At 45.4% G+C, this 18,799-nt stretch overlaps 1 protein-coding gene across 3 annotated transcripts; it reads right to left on the bottom strand.

Annotated features, from left to right (window-relative positions):
• Positions 1-578: 578 nt before the first annotated feature.
• UBXN10 (UBX domain protein 10) lies at positions 579-13,898 on the bottom strand. 3 transcript variants are annotated; one of them, XM_061600635.1, is made up of 4 exons: positions 13,735-13,898; positions 4,223-4,344; positions 2,602-2,767; positions 579-2,358 (listed from the first exon to the last, which is right to left on the bottom strand). In XM_061600635.1, the coding sequence occupies exon 4, from the start codon at positions 2,341-2,343 to the stop codon at positions 1,459-1,461; it is 885 nt and encodes a 294-aa protein (XP_061456619.1). In that variant the 5' UTR covers positions 2,344-2,358; positions 2,602-2,767; positions 4,223-4,344; positions 13,735-13,898; the 3' UTR covers positions 579-1,458. The 3 variants fall into 3 exon arrangements, with proteins under 3 accessions (XP_061456619.1, XP_061456618.1, XP_061456620.1); XM_061600634.1 differs by lacking the exon at positions 2,602-2,767 and having other exon boundaries at positions 13,735-13,897; XM_061600636.1 differs by lacking the exons at positions 2,602-2,767; positions 13,735-13,898 and adding an exon at positions 13,122-13,429.
• Positions 13,899-18,799: the final 4,901 nt, after the last annotated feature.

The following is an 18,799-nucleotide window of genomic DNA, read 5'->3' as shown; positions in this document are numbered from 1 at the left end:
AGGAGACGCGAGCGGAAGGCAGGCTTGTCTGCAGCAGCTGTAACTAGCAAGACTGGACACCCTTCTAACTCAACCTGTGAAAGCGTTAGAGCAGACATAGCCAACATGGTGCCCTCCAGCCGTTCTTGGGCTCCAGCTGCCATCGGCCCCAGCCAGCATGGCCAATGGTCAGGGATGATGGGAGCTGGGAGTCCTACATCAACTGGGGGGAGGGTACCACGCTGGCTACTCCTGGGCAAACCGAACTGACAAAGAAAGGATCAATTGCCTGCTCTGCTCAGCCTGATCCTAGCTTGTGTCAAAACGACGAAGGCCCTGGTCTGACTTTCGGCAGCTGTGATCAAAACAGAGGCGAATTCCCCACCCTCCAAGGTTCATTTGGTCATCTCAGCAAGGCAAGACTTAGATTTCGATAAAGAGGAATTAACAGACGCAGAATGTTTTGGCAAGCTATGCACTTATCAAGCTTAATTTTTCCCCTCCCCCCTTTTTTGTATAATACTAGGATTTCAAACTCTGCACGTATACAGAAATGTTTTTTCTTTTTAACACTCAAATATAGATTATTTTTTTTTAAAAAAAAAGAATATAAATGGCATTTTGATAAACATAAACAGGTTGAAATTCATTTTTTTTAAAAAATGAGGAAGCAGCTTTGAGGAAAAGCCGCTTGCTCATCCCCAAGCAAAACTCAATTGATAATAGATTACCAAATCAACATATGTTTGCAATTAACTCATTTTTGTTTCAAAAAGCAAAGGCTCTTCTGTGCCTGTTGCCAAACAACACTTAACATTCAAATATGCACTGGATAAGCTCCACTTAGCTAGGATCTTTCCAGTCTAATTTGTGCCATAATCTCGTGAAAGGAACATTTGATTAAAAACGTAGCAACAAATTCTGGTAGGCTGAGATAATGAAGCTCTCTTAAATTTCAACTTCTACCACGGAAGAGAGAGAGAGGAGATTTGGGTGAGCTGCTCTTCCATCAAAACCAGAAGTTCTCTTTGGACCTTGAACAGAAGAACTGCAGGGAGGGGAGGAGAAAGCGTTGGCCACAATCACCAGAACATTCTCTTGCAGAAGATGCTGGTGAGGGGAAAGGATCTATTCCTAGACCGGAAAGAAGAACACAAACCAGCCCCTACCACAGGATAGTGAATGAGAAGTGTCAGATTTCCCAGCAGAACAAGGCCATGTTGAGAACAACTCAGCAACCTACAAAATGGCATGGAGAATATGGGAAGCTTGGAGAGGGGTGGGGTGGGGAACAGAGGCACAAAAGGGAAGGGAAATGCAATGCTTTAGAAACACAATGGTCCCCCAGCTCTCCTTTTGGACACGCAGGGGGGCAAATGCAACATCAGAGAAAAGGAGCCGGCTGCATCAGGAGCGGACATTGGGAGAAAGGCCACACTCTCCAATGGCATTTTAATGCAAAGAGCAGCCTCCAGCCGCTTACAGCTCCTCCTCTTGCTCCTCCTGCAGGATGCACAGCACTGACTTGTGGGGGATTGCGCACTCTTGCAAAGACTTGGTGAGGTCGGGAAAGGTCCTCCGAGGCACTTCTACCGTTTCAACGCTGCAGCGCCGGTACACGGCCGAGTTCTTTTGCCCTGCCACCGCAAGGATGGTTTTCAAGCTGTCCGTCGGCCTGAAGTGGCGTTCAAATCGGTGACCCGAAGGAGATCTGATGGCGAGAAGCAGCCTTGGCTCTTTCTCACAGGGCTCTTCCAAATCCAGCGCTGGAGGGGCCCCTTCTCTTAACGGCTTTGTTTCCAAAGGAGCGGGTGGATTCTCGGCATATTCGCCTCTGCCCCCATTGTGCTTTGCCATGGCAGGGGGGGACACTGTCTTCCCCACTAGGGGGAGCTCTTTGAAGCCTCGCTCTCTTTCTTCCAGTTGGGGGCTCACTTGGAGTTGGCCGGCCTGTTCAGACATCGTTTCCGCAGCGCTCTTCCTCAGCTCTTTCCTGCTGATGGACGGGAGCACTCTGTACTTATTTAAGGAAGAGGAAGTTCTCATGGGCACCTGCTGGAGGAGATCTGGGATTTCGGCAGGAAGCACCTGAACGGGGTGATACAGGTGCTGGGTCGACGAGGCCCTCCGGCCACTTACAGCGTCTTCGCAGGGAGCTAATGGCTGAGGGGACGATGGCACCTGATAGGAATAGGCCTCTATGCTGTGGGAGTAATTCAAGTTGGACCTCGTGCGCCCCTTTGCAGATTTTGGCCGGGTGACGTGCATGGCGAGGGAGGGTGGCTGCCAGGTGGAAGGCTTTGTGATGCCAAAGGAGGTCTTCCGTTCAGAGGATGTGATGTTCAGGTGCGAGGCAGCAGCCATTGCTTTTCAGAAGACCTGCGGAGACAAAGCGGCAATGGCAAGTCACACAGGGCCAGGCACCAACAGGCTCGCAACAGCCCTGCTTTCACCTCCAGCAGCAGATCACTTTTCCGCCTGCCTTAATCAGGCTTCAGGCTGGGCTGACGGCAATTCACACAATTATGCAGCAGAGAGGAGAGCTTGAATCTATCAACTGTTCCCATACCTGCTCACCTCCCTCATCTGCTCCAGGTATAGTCTAGGACAGGGGTGGCTAACCTTGGGCCCTCCAGATGTTGCTGGACTCCATCTCCCATCATCCCTGACGACTGGCCATGCTGGCTGGGGCTGGTGGGATTTGGAATCCAATAATGCCTGGTGGACCACAGGGTTCCTCGCCCCTGGCCTTTCGAGTGCGCCGTGTCTGCAGCTGTTGCTTGCTGAACTATTTGACGAAGAAGAAGAAAAACAAGACTGGAAAGGAAACACCTCTAATGGTTCAGCCAATGGGAGGAGGGCCTCTTCAGCCTAAGGCTGTGGCTCATTGTGAACTAGTCTGAACTCAGGCTATGGCCTGATCATCAGCTTGTGTTCCTGTTCATATAGCACCATCAAAGTACATGGCACTTTTACCAAGTGAAAGAAGACAGGGTCTCTGCCCCAAAAAGCTCACAAGCTAATATCTGACACAGGAAAAGACAGGAAGGGGTAAATGGGAAGATTATTTCAGTTATACTTATTCAGACTTTAGTTACAGCAGGCAGACTGGGTGCAGAGGCAAAAGGGTTGCTGCTCTTGCGTCCTGCTTCTGGGCATCCCAGAGGCATCTGGCTGGTCAGCGCGGAGGAAGAAAGCTGGATTCTGTTCTTATTAAAAACAAGAAGGTTCTGCCTTGCCCACAATATTTTGGTTTTTTTAAAAAATGGTTTTCCTTGTGTATAAAATGGGGCAAAGTTTTTACCATGCTTTGATTAAACTCTAGTAGGGCACTGCCAGGCTGGGGAGGGGGGGGGGGAATTCGGCTTGCTGACTTCCAGCTGGCCACCCTGTGCTAGCTTTGACCTTTGTCAACCGTTTAGATCCTATATTCCTTGCCTTGACTCATCATATGCTCTGGGCTGTTCTCATTTGGGATGCCCATCTCAAGCAGAAAGGTATATCAATAGTTGACCTGGGAGAAGAACTCTCACCGCTTCTCCTACAGGTGTCACAAACGCCAAGCCCAAATTCCTTTTAACAGTTTCCCACTTTGAGGCAGCATGCAACAGCCATGGTTTAAAAAAAAAAGGATGGATTTTATTTAATAGTATTATTATTAATGATATTTCTATACTGTTCACATTAAAAGAAACTTTGAAGAGTTTACAAAAGCAGAAATACATATTAAAACAATTTGGAACAGAGAGACCAAATCACAGATAATGTGTATTGTTTTTAGATTCTTACAAGATCTGAACGGGGTGGTTCATGATAGATGCTGATGGAGGCTGCTGATTCACAGGGTTGCCATAAGTTGTAAACGACTTGAAGGCACATTCTTTTTTTTTTGTCCTTGTGAAGGAGAACCACTGCCCACATTAACTGTGTTGCAATATTTTAGTGAAGACCCCCGAAACGCAACAGCGTGGTACCTAGCCTCCTCTGTGCTTGTTTCTGAGTCCCTATTATGCTAAACTTTGCAAACACAAAGGTTACCAAGGATAATAATATGAGGCTTTGTTATGCAAAGATTGATCTCTCAAGTTTATTCTGCAGCTGTCTCAGGGCCAGAACGCTGAGCCAAATGCAACTTGATCATTAAAAGGAAGCCCAAAAAGCATCCCCTGGATGTTTTAAAAAACAGACAAAGATTTGATGTGAAGTCACACTTTAGGAAAAAGTCAACAAGCAAAATACTCACATGCAGAAGATGCTCCATCGGCTCAAAAGGACTGACGGCTCCAGAGCTCCAAAGGATCAAACAGGCCAGTCAATCTGATAGGATCTCAGCCTGCACCTCCTGGGAGTTGCAGATTTTCGACCCTGAAACCAAGCAAGAGAAAAGGGTGGGTAGAGGAGGTTAAGTGACATTTCTCTCACGAAGAATCTGTTGGCTTGAGTTGGGAAGCCAGCGGGTGGTCCTCTGGAGGCATGAGAGCTGCCCCATTTCCAGCAGAGCCCCCGTCCTTCCAGAAGCCATGTGACAGGCAGAAATTCAACTGGTACAACCTTTATTGACTTTATGCCTCTTCAAGATAGAGGAGCTCTGAGATACAAACAGGACAGGCTATTACCAAACAGTGAGGGCTGTGGCCTGTGGCGAGTTCTGAGGGCTTAAGGTTCCCCACTCCTACTCTAAAATGACTGTATCACAGGGTGCATGATACTGCCTAGAATGGTGTGCCCCATGCATTACCAGAACAGATCTCCTTAAAGGATGGCAATCAGAGTAGAGGGGAGGGAAACTTGTGGACAAAAATGTTTCCTGATGCATGCTAGAAGTGGGGCTTGTAGCATTTTGAAAGGTAAGAACCAGCTATCTGATGGAGGCCAGAAGGAGACTGATCTTTTAGGCCATGTGTGGGGAACCTTTGGACTTACAGATGTTGCTGAATGACAACTCTCACCATCATCCCTGGCCATTGGTCATGCTTGCTGGGGCTGATGGGAGCTGTCATTCAGCAACATTTGGAGGTCCAAAGGATCCCCACACCTAAGTTAGGCTTTCCAGTCACAAGCTTCAGAACATCACCATAGAAACTCTCAAGAAAAGTACTCTTCCTCCCCACATTCTGGGTAACCTTCCCCACAGCCACCAACCTGAGATCAGGACCATGCAGATTTACAACCCCTCACTGTGAACCCACCTGTCTGTTAAGATCACTGCATCTGGTGATCAAGGAAGGGGACATCTCCAGGGCTGTGGGCCTGGGGTCTGACCTTCAGCTAAGACCTTTATTTTAAAAAATGGTCCAGGCTTTTAATGCATGATAATTTTAATGTGCTGCTGTTTCAAGCTTTTTTTTAAAAGTTTATCATCTTACAAATGGTAATGCTGTTTTCACTTCTTTGATTTATGGATTGTATTTCTCCTTAATGTGGGTGACATTTTATTAGTTTTTTAATTGACTTTTCATAAGCTGTCTTAAATTTCCAAAGCAACAGGCAGGATACACATTTTGAATACGTATCTCATACACAGAGATATATTTTGGGTCTATCCAATCTACTTATAATAGACCCATTGGATTGTATCCAGCTGTCCTACTCAGAGTAGACACAATGAAACGAATGAACCTAAGTTAGTCATGTCCATTAACTTCAACAGGTCTACTCTAAATAGTACTAGCATTGGATACAATCTGTTGGAAATAATAGACATGACTAACTTAGGTCCATTACTTTCAATAGGTCTTCTCTGAGTAGGACTTAACTGGAGACAGCTCTTTGAAATTATACATACTTTGAAACTGCCTTCCCCATCCAATGCATCCCAAATTCACTTTCATAAAACTGGAGGAAAAAACCTGAGCCTCTTTTTATATTCCCCCTTTTGCTGTAGCTTCTCAACTCTACAAAAATGGGAACCAGGAAAGAGTGTATAGCAAGTGACAAAGTCAACTCTTGCTGCCAAGTTTGGAGTGCCGATGCTTCTTTACTAGCTGAGCACAGGCAGAACACACCCAGCTCTGCCACCTATATAGCTTTGCCAGCCACAGAGCAAAGGGAGCCCACTGACTTGGGAAAGACACAATAAAGGGTGTAGGAATAATCAGCTATTGTCAGCAGCTCAGCCAGAGGTAATTACCCGGAAAAAAAGGACAGGCGTGTTTGTGTATATTTAGCTTAATATGCCAAGCAACAGATATAAACTCCAAGGCAGCACAATCAATACAAAGCGTCTTGTCCTGGAGAAAACATGCACAAACAGGAGTCCAAGCCACATCTAATCTCAGCCACACACACAAAAAAGAAGAAAGCATGCTGACAAGGATGAAAAGTGAGTTCTCCCACATAGGTTTCCTCTCCTAGAGTCCACCTGAAGAGTGTCTGCCTTTGATTTTCCTAAACAAGTGTTTGATGCTTTAAAGTTGATATGGGGCAGACTTCTAAATATGAATGCTGGTAGCTCCCCAACTTTTGTGTAATAGTAAGTGTAAGGCGATGGTGGAGGAAGGGCTTTAGAAAGAAAAATGTAGAACATCTCCAATGGTTACTCGCACCTGTTTGAATTTATCCATCCCCCCCTTCCCCACTTTCCCCAAGGGAACCACTGCACAATTCACTCAGATCTTTGGCAGAGGCTCCAATCCATGCCCAGCACCCATTCAAAGTGCAGTTCATAAGTAGGTACATGGGAGACAGGGGCTTCTCCATTGGGGTGCCTGCTCTTCAGAGCTCTGTACCCCAGAGGGAAGCTTAGCTGGCTCCATCACTGATGACACTTTCATGTCCTGTAAAAAAAAGGTTCTGTGCCACTGGGCCCCTACGGCCAAAAACTTCATTCCTACTTTTTCCATGCCTTGTCTTTCCTTTTTCATTAGGCCAATTAATGTCATTTCATAGTGTACTGTTTTTATGGCATGATATTAAGTGGATGATTGTTGGCTGTGTTGGAAGCCCTCTAGCTGGAACAGAAGGTGCGGAATATAAATATTTTGATAAATAAAAAATACAGAAACACACTCTATATTTTAAATACATACACATCCCCTCTGAATTATACATAGTGTGGGTAAATATAAACACATATAAAATTTGTATTATTTAGGGTATAATATACACTGCGTGGATTTATACAATGTGTTTTTATAAATACAATGAAACTCCTTTCAGAAGTGCATATATTATAGTGCGTATATTAAATATATTTATATTATAAATACACAGAAAAAACATCTTCAGGGGTGTGTATATTTATGTTAGTGTGTTATTTTATAAATACACACACACTATATTACCAACTATATGTACACAGTGAGTAGTGGTGTATGTTTTTGTATACATAAACATTATAACATATTTATCTGTTGTTAAGCTGTGCATTAACATACTTATTTTGTATTATAATTTAAAACCACTTAACGCAAAAATATAGCTGTATATATCTGACATGTATGATATAGAGCAATATCTGATGTTAGTCAGTGCAGATCCACTGAAATCAATAGGCATTTATTTATTTATTTAGACAATGTATATACCGCTTATATTTAAACAAATTTCTAAACAGTTTACAACATGGTTTAAAATATCTTAAATAAATAAAAAATGCACACACACCCAGAAAGTTTCCACATTCTGTACAATTAACTAAACAGAGCACCCTCTTTAGCATCAAAACAAACATTGCACAGAAAAATCAACTACACACACACACACAAAAAAAGGAAAATTTCACACCGTAAAAACACAACAAAAAGCTAAACGAAAGATCCCTGTAAACATCAGGAAATAGAATATCACAAATGAAAATCGACCCCCTCAAAAAAAAAAAGATTGACAAATAGGCAACTTAATATACTTAACTCCATAGATTTGAATGGGTCTAACTCTGAGTATGATTAAGAACATAAGAACATAAGAAGAGCCTGCTGGATCAGGCCAGTGGCCCATCTAGTCCAGCATCCTGTTCTCACAGTGGCCAACCAGGTGCCTGGGGGAAGCCCGCAAGCAGGACCCGAGTGCAAGAACACTCTCCCCTCCTGAGGCTTCCGGCAACTGGTTTTCAGAAGCATGCTGCCTCTGACTAGGGTGGCAGAGCACAGCCATCACGGCTAGTAGCCATTGATAGCCCTGTCCTCCATGAATTTGTCTAATCTTCTTTTAAAGCCATCCAAGCTGGTGGCCATTACTGCATCTTGTGGGAGCAAATTCCATAGTTTAACTATGCGCTGAGTAAAGAAGTACTTCCTTTTGTCTGTCCTGAATCTTCCAACATTCAGCTTCTTTGAATGTCCACGAGTTCTAGTATTATGAGAGAGGGAGAAGAACTTTTCTCTATCCACTTTCTCCATGCCATGCATAATTTTATACACTTCTATCATGTCTCCTCTGACCCGCCTTTTCTCTAAACTAAAAAGGCCCAAATGCTGCAACCTTTCCTCGTAAGGGAGTCGCTCCATCCCCTTGATCATTCTGGTTGCCCTCTTCTGAACCTTTTCCAACTCTATAATATCCTTTTTGAGATGAGGTGACCAGAACTGTACACAGTATTCCAAATGCAGCCGCACCATAGATTTATACAACGGCATTATGATATCGGCTGTTTTATTTTCAATACCTTTCCTAATTATTGCTAGCATGGAATTTGCCTTTTTCACAGATGCCGCACACTGGGTCGACATTTTCATCGTGCTGTCCACTACAACCCCGAGGTCTCTCTCCTAGTCGGTCACCGCCAGTTCAGACCCCATGAGCGTATATGTGAAATTAAGATTTTTTGCTCCAATATGCATAATTTTACACTTGTTTATATTGAATTGCATTTGCCATTTTTCCGCCCATTCACTCAGTTTGGAGAGGTCTTTTTGGAGCTCTTCGCAATCCCTTTTTGTTTTAACAACCCTGAACAATTTAGTGTCGTCAGCAAACTTGGCCACTTCACTGCTCACTCCTAATTCTAGGTCATTAATGAACAAGTTGAAAAGTACAGGTCCCAATACCGATCCTTGAGGGACTCCACTTTCTACAGCCCTCCATTGGGAGAACTGTCCGTTTATTCCTACTCTCTGCTTTCTGCTTCTTAACCAATTCCTTATCCACAAGAGGACCTCTCCTCTTATTCCATGACTGCTAAGCTTCCTCAGAAGCCTTTGGTGAGGTACCTTGTCAAACGCTTTTTGAAAGTCTAAGTACACTATGTCCACTGGATCACCTCTATCTATATGCTTGTTGACACTCTCAAAGAATTCTAATAGGTTACTGAGACAGGACTTTCCCTTGCAGAAGCCATGCTGGCTCTGCTTCAGCAAGGCTTGTTCTTCTATGTGCTTGGTTAATCTAGCTTTAATAATACTTTCTACCAGTTTTCCAGGGACAGAAGTTAAGCTAACTGGCCTGTAATTTCCGGGATCCCCTCTGGATCCCTTTTTGAAGATTGGCGTTACATTTGCCACTTTCCAGTCCTCAGGCACGGAGGAGGACCCGAGGGACAAGTTACATATTTTAGTTAGCAGATCAGCAATTTCACCTTTGAGTTCTTTGAGAACTCTCGGGTGGATGCCATCCGGGCCCGGTGATTTGTCAGTTTTTATATTGTCCATTAAGCTTAGAACTTCCTCTCTCGTTACCACTATTTGTCTTAGTTCCTCAGAATCCCTTCCTGCAAATGTTAGTTCAGGTTCAGGGATCTGCCCTATATCTTCCACTGTGAAGACAGATGCAAAGAATTCATTTAGCTTCTCTGCAATCTCCTTATCGTTCTTTAGTACACCTTCGACTCCCTTATCATCCAAGGGTCCAATTGTCTCCCTAGATGGTCTCCTGCTTTGAATGTATTTATAGAATTTTTTGTTGTTGGTTTTTATGTTCTTAGCAATGTGCTCCTCAAATTCTTTTTTAGCATCCCTTATTGTCTTCTTGCATTTCTTTTGCCAGAGTTTGTGTTCTTTTTTATTTTCTTCATTCAGACAAGACTTCCATTTTCTGAAGGAAGACTTTTTGCCTCTAAGAGCTTCCTTGACTTTGCTTGTTAACCATGCTGGCATCTTCTTGGCCCTGGCGGTACCTTTTCTGATCTGCGGTATGCACTCCAGTTGAGCTTCTAATATAGTGTTTTTAAACAACTTCCAAGCATTTTCGAGTGATGTGACCCTCTGGACTTTGTTTTTCAGCTTTCTTTTTACCAATCCCCTCATTTTTGTGAAGTTTCCTCTTTTGACGTCAAATGTGACCGTGTTGGATTTTCTTGGCAATTGACCATTTACATGTATGTTTAATTTAATAGCACTGTGGTCACTGCTCCCAATCGGTTCAACAACACTTACATCTCGCACCAGGTCCCGGTCCCCACTGAGGATTAAGTCCAGGGTTGCCGTCCCTCTGGTCGGTCCATGACCAACTGATCTAGGGAATAGTCATTTAGAATATCTAGAAACTTTGCTTCTTTGTCATGACTGGAACACATATGCAGCCAGTCTATGTCCGGGTAGTTGAAGTCACCCATTACTACCACATTTCCTAGTTTGGATGCTTCCTCAATTTCATATCTCATCTCAAGGTCTCCCTGAGCATTTTGATCAGGGGGACGATAGATCGTTCCCAGTATTAAGTCCCTCCTGGGGCACGGTATCACCACCCACAACGATTCTGTGGAGGAGTCTGCCTCTTTTGGGGTTTCGAGCTTGCTGGATTCAATGCCTTCTTTCACGTATAGAGCGACTCCGCCACCAATACGTCCTTCCCTGTCCTTCCGATATAGTTTATATCCAGGGATAACCGTATCCCACTGGTTTTCTCCATTCCACCAGGTCTCGGTTATGCTCACTATATCAATGCTCTTCTCTAAGACCAAGCACTCCAGTTCTCCCATCTTGGTTCGGAGGCTCCTAGCATTAGTGTACAGGCACTTGTAAGCAGTGTCTCTCTTCAAGTGTCTTTGGCACTTGTGGTTAGGCCTGTGGTAATTTTGCTCTTCTGAATTTATATCCTGTGCCCCTGCTCTCACAATGCCTACTTCTAGGCCTACCCCTTTTAAAATTTCATCATTTCTTTGGTTTTTATCCCAGGGGGGAGGTTTATTCCGAACTGGACCTTTCTCAGCTCCTGTCGGGTTTTCCCCCTCAGTCAGTTTAAAAGCTGCTCTGCTACCTTTTTAATTTTAAGTGCCAGCAGTCTGGTTCCATTCTGGTTCAAGTGGAGCCCGTCCCTTTTGTACAGGCCCGGCTTGTCCCAAAATGTTCCCCAGTGCCTAACAAATCCGAACCCTTCCACCCGACACCATCGTCTCATCCACGCATTGAGACTGCGAAGCTGGGCCTGTCTGGCTGGTCCTGCGCGTGGAACCGGTAGCATTTCAGAGAAAGCCACCTTGGAGGTCCTGGCTTTCAGCATCCTACCTAGCAACCTAAATTTTGCTTCCAGGACCTCACGGCTGCATTTCCCCATGTCGTTGGTGCCAACGTGCACCACGACCACTGACTCCTTCCCAGCACTGTCTACCAAACTATCTAAACGACGGGCGATATCCGCAACCTTCGCACCAGGCAGGCAAAACACCTTGCGGTCTACACGCCCATCACACACCCCACTGTCTATGTTCCTAATGATCGAATCACCCACTACAAGGATCCCTCCACCCCCTGGAGATATATCCTCGGCACGAGAGGATAGCTGCTCATCCCCCAAGGAATGGGTCCCTTCTAAGGGATCGTTTCCCTCTTCCTCAGCTGGATGCTCTCCTTCCCCGAGACCATCATTCTCCATGATAGCAGGAGAGCTATCATCGTTGGAGTGGGACACAGCTATAACGTCCCTGAAGGCCTCCTCCACACACCTCTCTGCCTCTCTCAGCTTTTCCAGGTCCGCCACCTTGGCCTCAAGGAAATGAAGTCGTTCCCGGAGAGCCAGGAGCTCATTGCACCGAGAGCACACCCACGACTTCTGTCCAACAGGCAGATAGTCGTACATGCTGCAGGCAGTGCAAAACACTGGAAAGCCCCCACACCCCTGCTGGCTTCTTACCTGCATAGTTTTGTTTAAGGTTTATTACGTCAATGGGTTGGAGACTGCAGTTTAGTTGAGGTCAGGGAACAGACGGGCAGAGTGGGGGGCCCTGGCCTCCTCGCCCTGCTGCCGAACTCGCTCTGCTGCTTAACTCGCCTTGACACTTTGTCAGCTGGGGCTCCCTCTAGCTCGTAGAGCAGGCTCCCTTGCTAGGGTGCTCTGACTTTATATGTGTGGCTGGTTCCTCCCAGCTACTGCTGCCAGCCAATGATGTGTTACTTGAGGCTGATGGCTATCAGTTGGGGCTTAACACTTTAGTATTCTCTCAGGCTTCCTTCCTGAGCGAGGGGCGGGGCTGTTTAAGCTTTTGGCTGCTTTTAATCTAATCAAGGGGCTGCGCCTTCCAGGCAAGTCTTTTGTGTTTGTTGTTTTCCCACCTAGAACAGCCTGACCTTTCTTTAACCTAGGGAAACAGAGCTTGTGGTTGTGTTTCAGGAAGGCTGAAGCTGCCCTTTTTAGCAAGGACTGAGCTGACTCTCTCCCTGTATGTGTCGGTGGAGTTTCCTTTTCCCCCTTCTCTCCGACTGGAATTTAGCCTTGTTTACAGTGTCCCCTGAAGCTTTCCTGCTAGGGTGGTGTTGAAAACTAGCTTTCTATGGGCTTCCTTCTCCTAGGATCTGTCTCCTAAGATATAGGTTCTTTCAGGATTTGGCTCCTAGCTCAGGGTGACCTTGGGCTGCCCTTATTAGTTATTGCTCTGAGCTGTTTTACTTCAATTAAATAATGGAATAAATGGGAGCTACTTACCCTCTTTTTGCTCTGCTGCTTAACTCGCCTTGACGCTTTGTCAGCTGGGGCCTTGACGCTTCGTCAGCTGGGGCTCCCTCTAGCTCGTGGAGCTCTGTACACATCATACATTTAAAGCATATTCTCCCCCCCCCAAAAAAAGAATCCTGGGAACAGTAGTTTACCCCTCACAGAGCTACAATTTCCAGCACCCATAACAATCTACAGTTCCCAGGATTCTTTGAGTGGAGGAGAGCATGCTTTGAATGTATTGTGTACACACAGTCTTAATACTGGGTATCACCCATGAAGCTTAAATCTCTCTCACACACACAGACAGACAGATAGATAGGTAACCCTTCACCAACCTGGTTCCTTCCTCGATCTTTTGAACTACAACTCCCATCAGCCCCAGCCAGCATAGGAGAAAATATGTTATCTCTCACACACAGACCTCTCTCCAAGCCCAGCAGGAGATTCTGTAGGGCAGGGGCTCTCCCATTGCGCTGTGGGGCTCCTCCAGAGGTAGAGTCGTTCAGGGTCTCAGGGTGTGTGTGCTATCTTAGACCCTTTACTTTTTGGGGAGCGGGGTCTCACAGGGTCCCTGTCTCCAGCGTCCTATGGGTCAATCAGCATGAAAGGGGAGTGTGTTAGCCGTTGAGAAGAGTCTTCTCTAGTGTGATTCCTTGTCCTTTCCTGCTGACTGGAGCTAAACAGAGTGAAAGGAGGTGCGTCAGCCACTGAGAAGACTCTTCTAAATGGCTAAAACACCCTCCCCTTTCATGCTTAAAAAAAGACGGAAGGGGGCATGGCTGGGTCTATCATGAAGGGGCCCTGCACTTCTGAATTTGCCACTACACTACTGGGCTCCTCAGAGGCCCTCCAGCCCCCAAGTAGCCCCTTGAGGGGACGGGGGAATCCGGCCGGTCGTGCCAGGCTTCGTGGTGGAGCACCGCGGTGGGCCCTCGCCCGCCTTCTCACCTCGCAGCGGCTCCATCCAGCTGCCTCGCTCGCAGCGAGTCCGGTACTCCTCGGTGGTAAACAGCGCCGGATTTCCATGGCAACGCCCGCCAGCAACCTGCTTCCGGCCTTGACCGGAACAAAGCGCAGCCTCCATCCGCTATTGAAAAACGGCCTAGAGAGGCCGCCGGGAGGAATGGAAGAGAAGACATTCATAAATAACCCATCTAGAATTTTTTTCTATGGTCAAAGGTGGCGTCGCTCTATCCATTGGCATCTCTATGGTCAAAACAGATAGGAAAAGGGTGTGGTGGTCATAGCTACGAAAGAGATATAACCTGGTTGAACTTGGGCTGGAAGCGGGACTGAGGGTCAAATTTTAAAAAATGGCCTTTGGTGCACACTGTGGGTTGTTTATATATCATGGTTCTGGAGGTTTTTTTAGCTGAAAATCTAATGCCTGCCAAATTAACAGTGACCTACATTGCAGGGCTGTCGTAAATTTATCTAAGCGCAGACACGCACACCAACCTGCAAAGGGAGTAAAACAACCGTGAGCTACATTGCAGGGCTGTTGTGTGCAATTTTCTCAGCCCGCCTATGGAACACGATGGGCCTGACAAGCACTGGACACTACTGCAGGGTTGTTGTACGCCATTTTCCCCACATCAGCTTGAACCCCCTCCCCCTCCTAATTTGCAACAGAGCTAAAATACATTGTTATATTGTAGACATAAGTGAAAAAGCATAATAATAATGATGATAAATGATTTTCTAAACAAAGGCAAATCTATCATAATATTGGAAAGGGAACCTTTTGGAGGTCATCTAGTCAATGCAGGATGTGCAGCAGGTTCCACATGGCAGCTTGTTTATTATACTCAAGCTTGCAAGTTTTTTCCATCGACTGCACAGTATTGTCATCAAAATGCCAATCCTTACTTTTCCCCCATTTAATCTGGATTTCTCCTTCTTGTGGAAAATTCAATAAATAAAAATAATCCATTAGACACCTGCAGCCGCTGCTGGTGTGGAAGTGTGTGTGTGTGCATTTTGTCACATGTTTGTCAGGGTGCAAGTCCACTGACTGCTGCATGTTGAAGGCACATCACAATACAAATGAGCCTTGAAAGAATTTAATACAGAGGTCTTGTGCAAAAGCAGTCTTGCGCAAGATCACTGAGCAGTAGGGATGGGTGAGAATTTTGATTCACTTCGCATTTCAAGCAGAATTTATCAAATTTGCAATTTCCAAAACAATATGAGAACTGAAACACAGCCATCCTTCGAAATTCACCTTCATTAGAATTTTGGGATGCAGTTCGCCAACTAAACAACATTTACAAAAATGCATATATTAGGGGAAAGTGTTCATAAAAATGAGTAAAAATAACATGCAGAAAGGCATGAAACGAGAAATGGCTTGCAAAAATGTGTACCTTTGTCAAAACTGCCTATAAAAATGTGTTTATTTGGAGAAATTCACTCTAAAATGGTGGAGAATTTTCATGAGGAATTTTTAAAAAAAAAAAATGCAGACTGCTGTAGAAATGTAGAGAACTGAATTTAACATTGGAAAAATGAGAAACTGAGAGAACCGAAAGAGACAGATCTCTTCATCCCTACTGAGCAGTGAGTTTGCTGGTGACACCAAATTGCTCATTAAAAGAGATTGGGAAGAGCCCAAAAGGTTCTCTCCAAACTGAGTGAATGCCACGGGCAGTTAAATGGCAAATGCAATTCAATGTAAGCAAATGTAAAGACAGGGCAAAAATTTGCTAATTTCACATATGAGCTCATGGCGTGATGGGACATAGCAATTGCCAAAGATCCTGAGCCGGCTGACAGACCAGGCACGGGATCGCTGCAATGTGGAACCTAATGAACACAGCAATATTGAAAGTATAGCACAGTGGGGAGGAGAGCCTGGCTGGGAGTCCAGAGTCTGTGAGTTCAAATCCCCGCTCGTGTCTCCTGGGTGTCAAGGGCCAGCTAAAGATCACGCCCACGGTGAGTGGCTCAGGTGTTACATGCCCTGTCACCTGTGCAGCTGTCGGCAAGCTGCACAGTCCCAAGGAGCCCAGTTGCCCCCCAGCTGGCAGTTGTGGACAAGGAAGGGGCTGGCTTGTGCAGCTGTGGCAAGCTGAGCAGACCCTGGCTAGCTGGGGAGGACTAGCCTCACAGGGAGGCAGTGGTAAACCCCCTCGGAATACCGCTTACCATGAAATCCAGGGTAGCCATAAGTAGGGATCAACTTGAAGGCCGTCCATTTCTTTATGTCCCTTTGGACTTATCTCAGGCCATCCCCTCTTTCCCCAGCCCACCCTCCTCACAGCCCTGCCATGCACCCTCTTTTGAGTGTTTTTGCCTGGTTGGAATATGCCTTTGAACTCTTGATAATGCCTTTTGCCTGCCTGGATGGGTGACAAGAGTGTGAGTGTGTGTAATAACTAGTCTCCTGTACAAAAGATAACATTTGCATTCATTGCTCCCCCCCTCTTTTTGCCTCTGACCCGATCCACCACTGGCATGTGTCCCCTAGAAAATTGGCCAGAAGGGAATGCGGCCCTTGGGCTGGGGAAAAAAACACCCCATCCCTGGGCTAGAGGCAACAGTGGACAGAACCCAAAGCTTCCTTTCAAAGTCAAACCAACTTTGACTTTCTTAAAAACTACTGTATTGTCCAGCCCAGGTTTTCTTCTACCACTAGAGGGCATGAGGTTTACACTGACACAGTGTGTTTCTGGACTGTCTGTTTTGCAGATGCCCTTCAATCATATACTGGCAAGTTTAGGTGGCATAATTAAAGCGGAACTTAGCAACAACACAGCCTTATACTGAATCAGACTCACTAGTCCATCTGGCTCAGTAACGTCTGGTAGCAACATTTTTGTGGTGAGAAATATGATGGAGGAAAGCACTGGAAAGTGTGAGATAATGGCACCATCAGATGACATCATATGACCTCTGCGCAATGAAATCAGAATGAATGCTCGATATACAGTGATGTTCTGTAACCTCCACACAAATTTTGTGCAAACAAATCAGGGTGAACACTCAATAAACAGATCAGTTGGAAGAGTCCATACTCTGTAGCTGAACATACAGATTTTAAAAGGTGTACTGCATCCATACCACACCTTTGCTTCTAGGAGCTCAAAGCAGTGCTCATGGCTCTTCCTCCCCTTCATTCTATCCTCACAACAAACCTGTGAGGTAGGCTAGACTGAGAGATAGTGCCTGTCTCAAGATCACCCAATCATCATTGTGGCTGAGTGGGGATTTGAACTCATATCTTCCCAGGCCTAGTCTAACGCTGTAATAATCACTGCAGCACAACTAAAAGACCAAAAGCAGTTTTATCTGTTTGTGACATGTCCCTGATTATTATTTTTCAGATGTGTCCTTGATTACTTTGAAGAAGTTGCCTTGAGTGCTGTTTTTACAATGGGCAAGAGGGACACAAATATTCCTAGGAAATAAGCAAAGTTCCTTTAAAACATAAATTAACGTAAGAATTAAAATTAAAACATAGATTAACAAAGAATAGTTTCACATGATAGAAGGGTATCCGTTCTGGAATAGTTTGTACCCTGCATATCCTTGCATTGATCCACCTTTGTCGCTGGAGGCCCAAGTGTCCTCTGTGACAAAGAGTGCCTTTCACCAGCTTTGTCTGGATCGCCAGGTACAGCCGTTCCTGGATAGCCTGTAGTCCATGCACCGATAACTTTGAGGCTGGATTACTACAACGCACTTTATGTGGGGTTGCCCTTGCGCTTGGTCCAGAAGCTTCAGCTGGTTGCAGAATGCGACGGCCAGGCTGCAGATTGGGGCACATGGCCGACAACATGTGGTGCCAGTGTTAAAACATCTGCACTGGCTGCCCATCTGCTACCGAGCTAGGTTCGACGTCCTCGTTGAACAATGTAGATCCAGGGTATCTTAGGGACCACTTGAACCCTTAGATCCTGGCTCAATCATCTGTAGGAGCATCGCTAATTGTCCCCTAAGTTGGCGGCTCATTTGACATCGACACAAAACTGAGCCTTCAGTGTTATTTGCCTGCTCCTGGGGAATGCCTTGCCGATAAGAGATTCAGCAGGCACCTTCTGTCTTAACTTTCAAACACTTGCTGAAAACTTTTCTTTGCCGCCAGGCTTATGCAGACAATTAAAAAAAACAAAACATTTTCCATAATAGTCATCTGGTAATCTCTTTTAATTTTTGTGTGTTTTTTTACTGTATTATCACCCTGGGCTCCTTCTGAGAGAAAGGAAGGGATATACATTTAAGAAATAATCAAAATGAACCAGACTGAAGCCATTTTAAAAATCAAATAGGCCAAATTGGGGTGGAGTGTCTCTCAGGTTTATAGGCTTGCAGCCAGCCTGCCAACAATATATACCATCCGTCTTCTTGATGGCAAGAGTGTATTGCTTTTAATAAATCATAATTGCAACAGCCACTGGATCGCAATGCTGCCTTTCCTGCTCTCAGATGTCTGCCGACTATTTAATATTTATTGAACTCCTGTAGCCGCTGTCTGAAAACTTAAACACTGACATGAAGGGCATTGCCAATTCCAAAATTATCATCATCATCCAAATATATCCCTTGGAGTTCTACCGTACCTGCTCATTTTTTCCAAAGTGGATCTGTTGTTGTTATGTGCCTTCAAGTCGATTTCGACTTATGGCGACTCTATGAATCAGCGACCTCCAATAGCATCTGTTATAAACCACCCTGTCCAGGTCTTGTAAGTACAGGTCTGTGGCTTCCTTTATGGAAATCAAGCCATCTCTTGTTTGGCCTTCCTCTTTTTCCACTCCCTTCTGTTTTTCCCAGCATTATTGTATTTTCTAGTGAATCATGTCTTCTCCTTATGTGTCCAAGAAGGGATTGTGGCTCTCAGCCCTAGAAAAAGATCTGCTCGGCGCGACCACATTGAGCAAGCAAGCAAGCATGGCGATATTTGGGGGCAATAAGTAGACAGCGAGTGAGATGAGATGGACATCAGAGGAAGCCTTGCAGCCTTTCTACTGTATAAGCCAGGGGGTAATGAACATGGTGCCCTCTAAATGCT

This window comes from Rhineura floridana, chromosome 18 (assembly GCF_030035675.1).
Source record: "Rhineura floridana isolate rRhiFlo1 chromosome 18, rRhiFlo1.hap2, whole genome shotgun sequence".
Lineage (NCBI taxonomy): Eukaryota > Metazoa > Chordata > Lepidosauria > Squamata > Rhineuridae > Rhineura > Rhineura floridana.
This window is presented reverse-complemented; position numbering and strand designations above follow the sequence as displayed.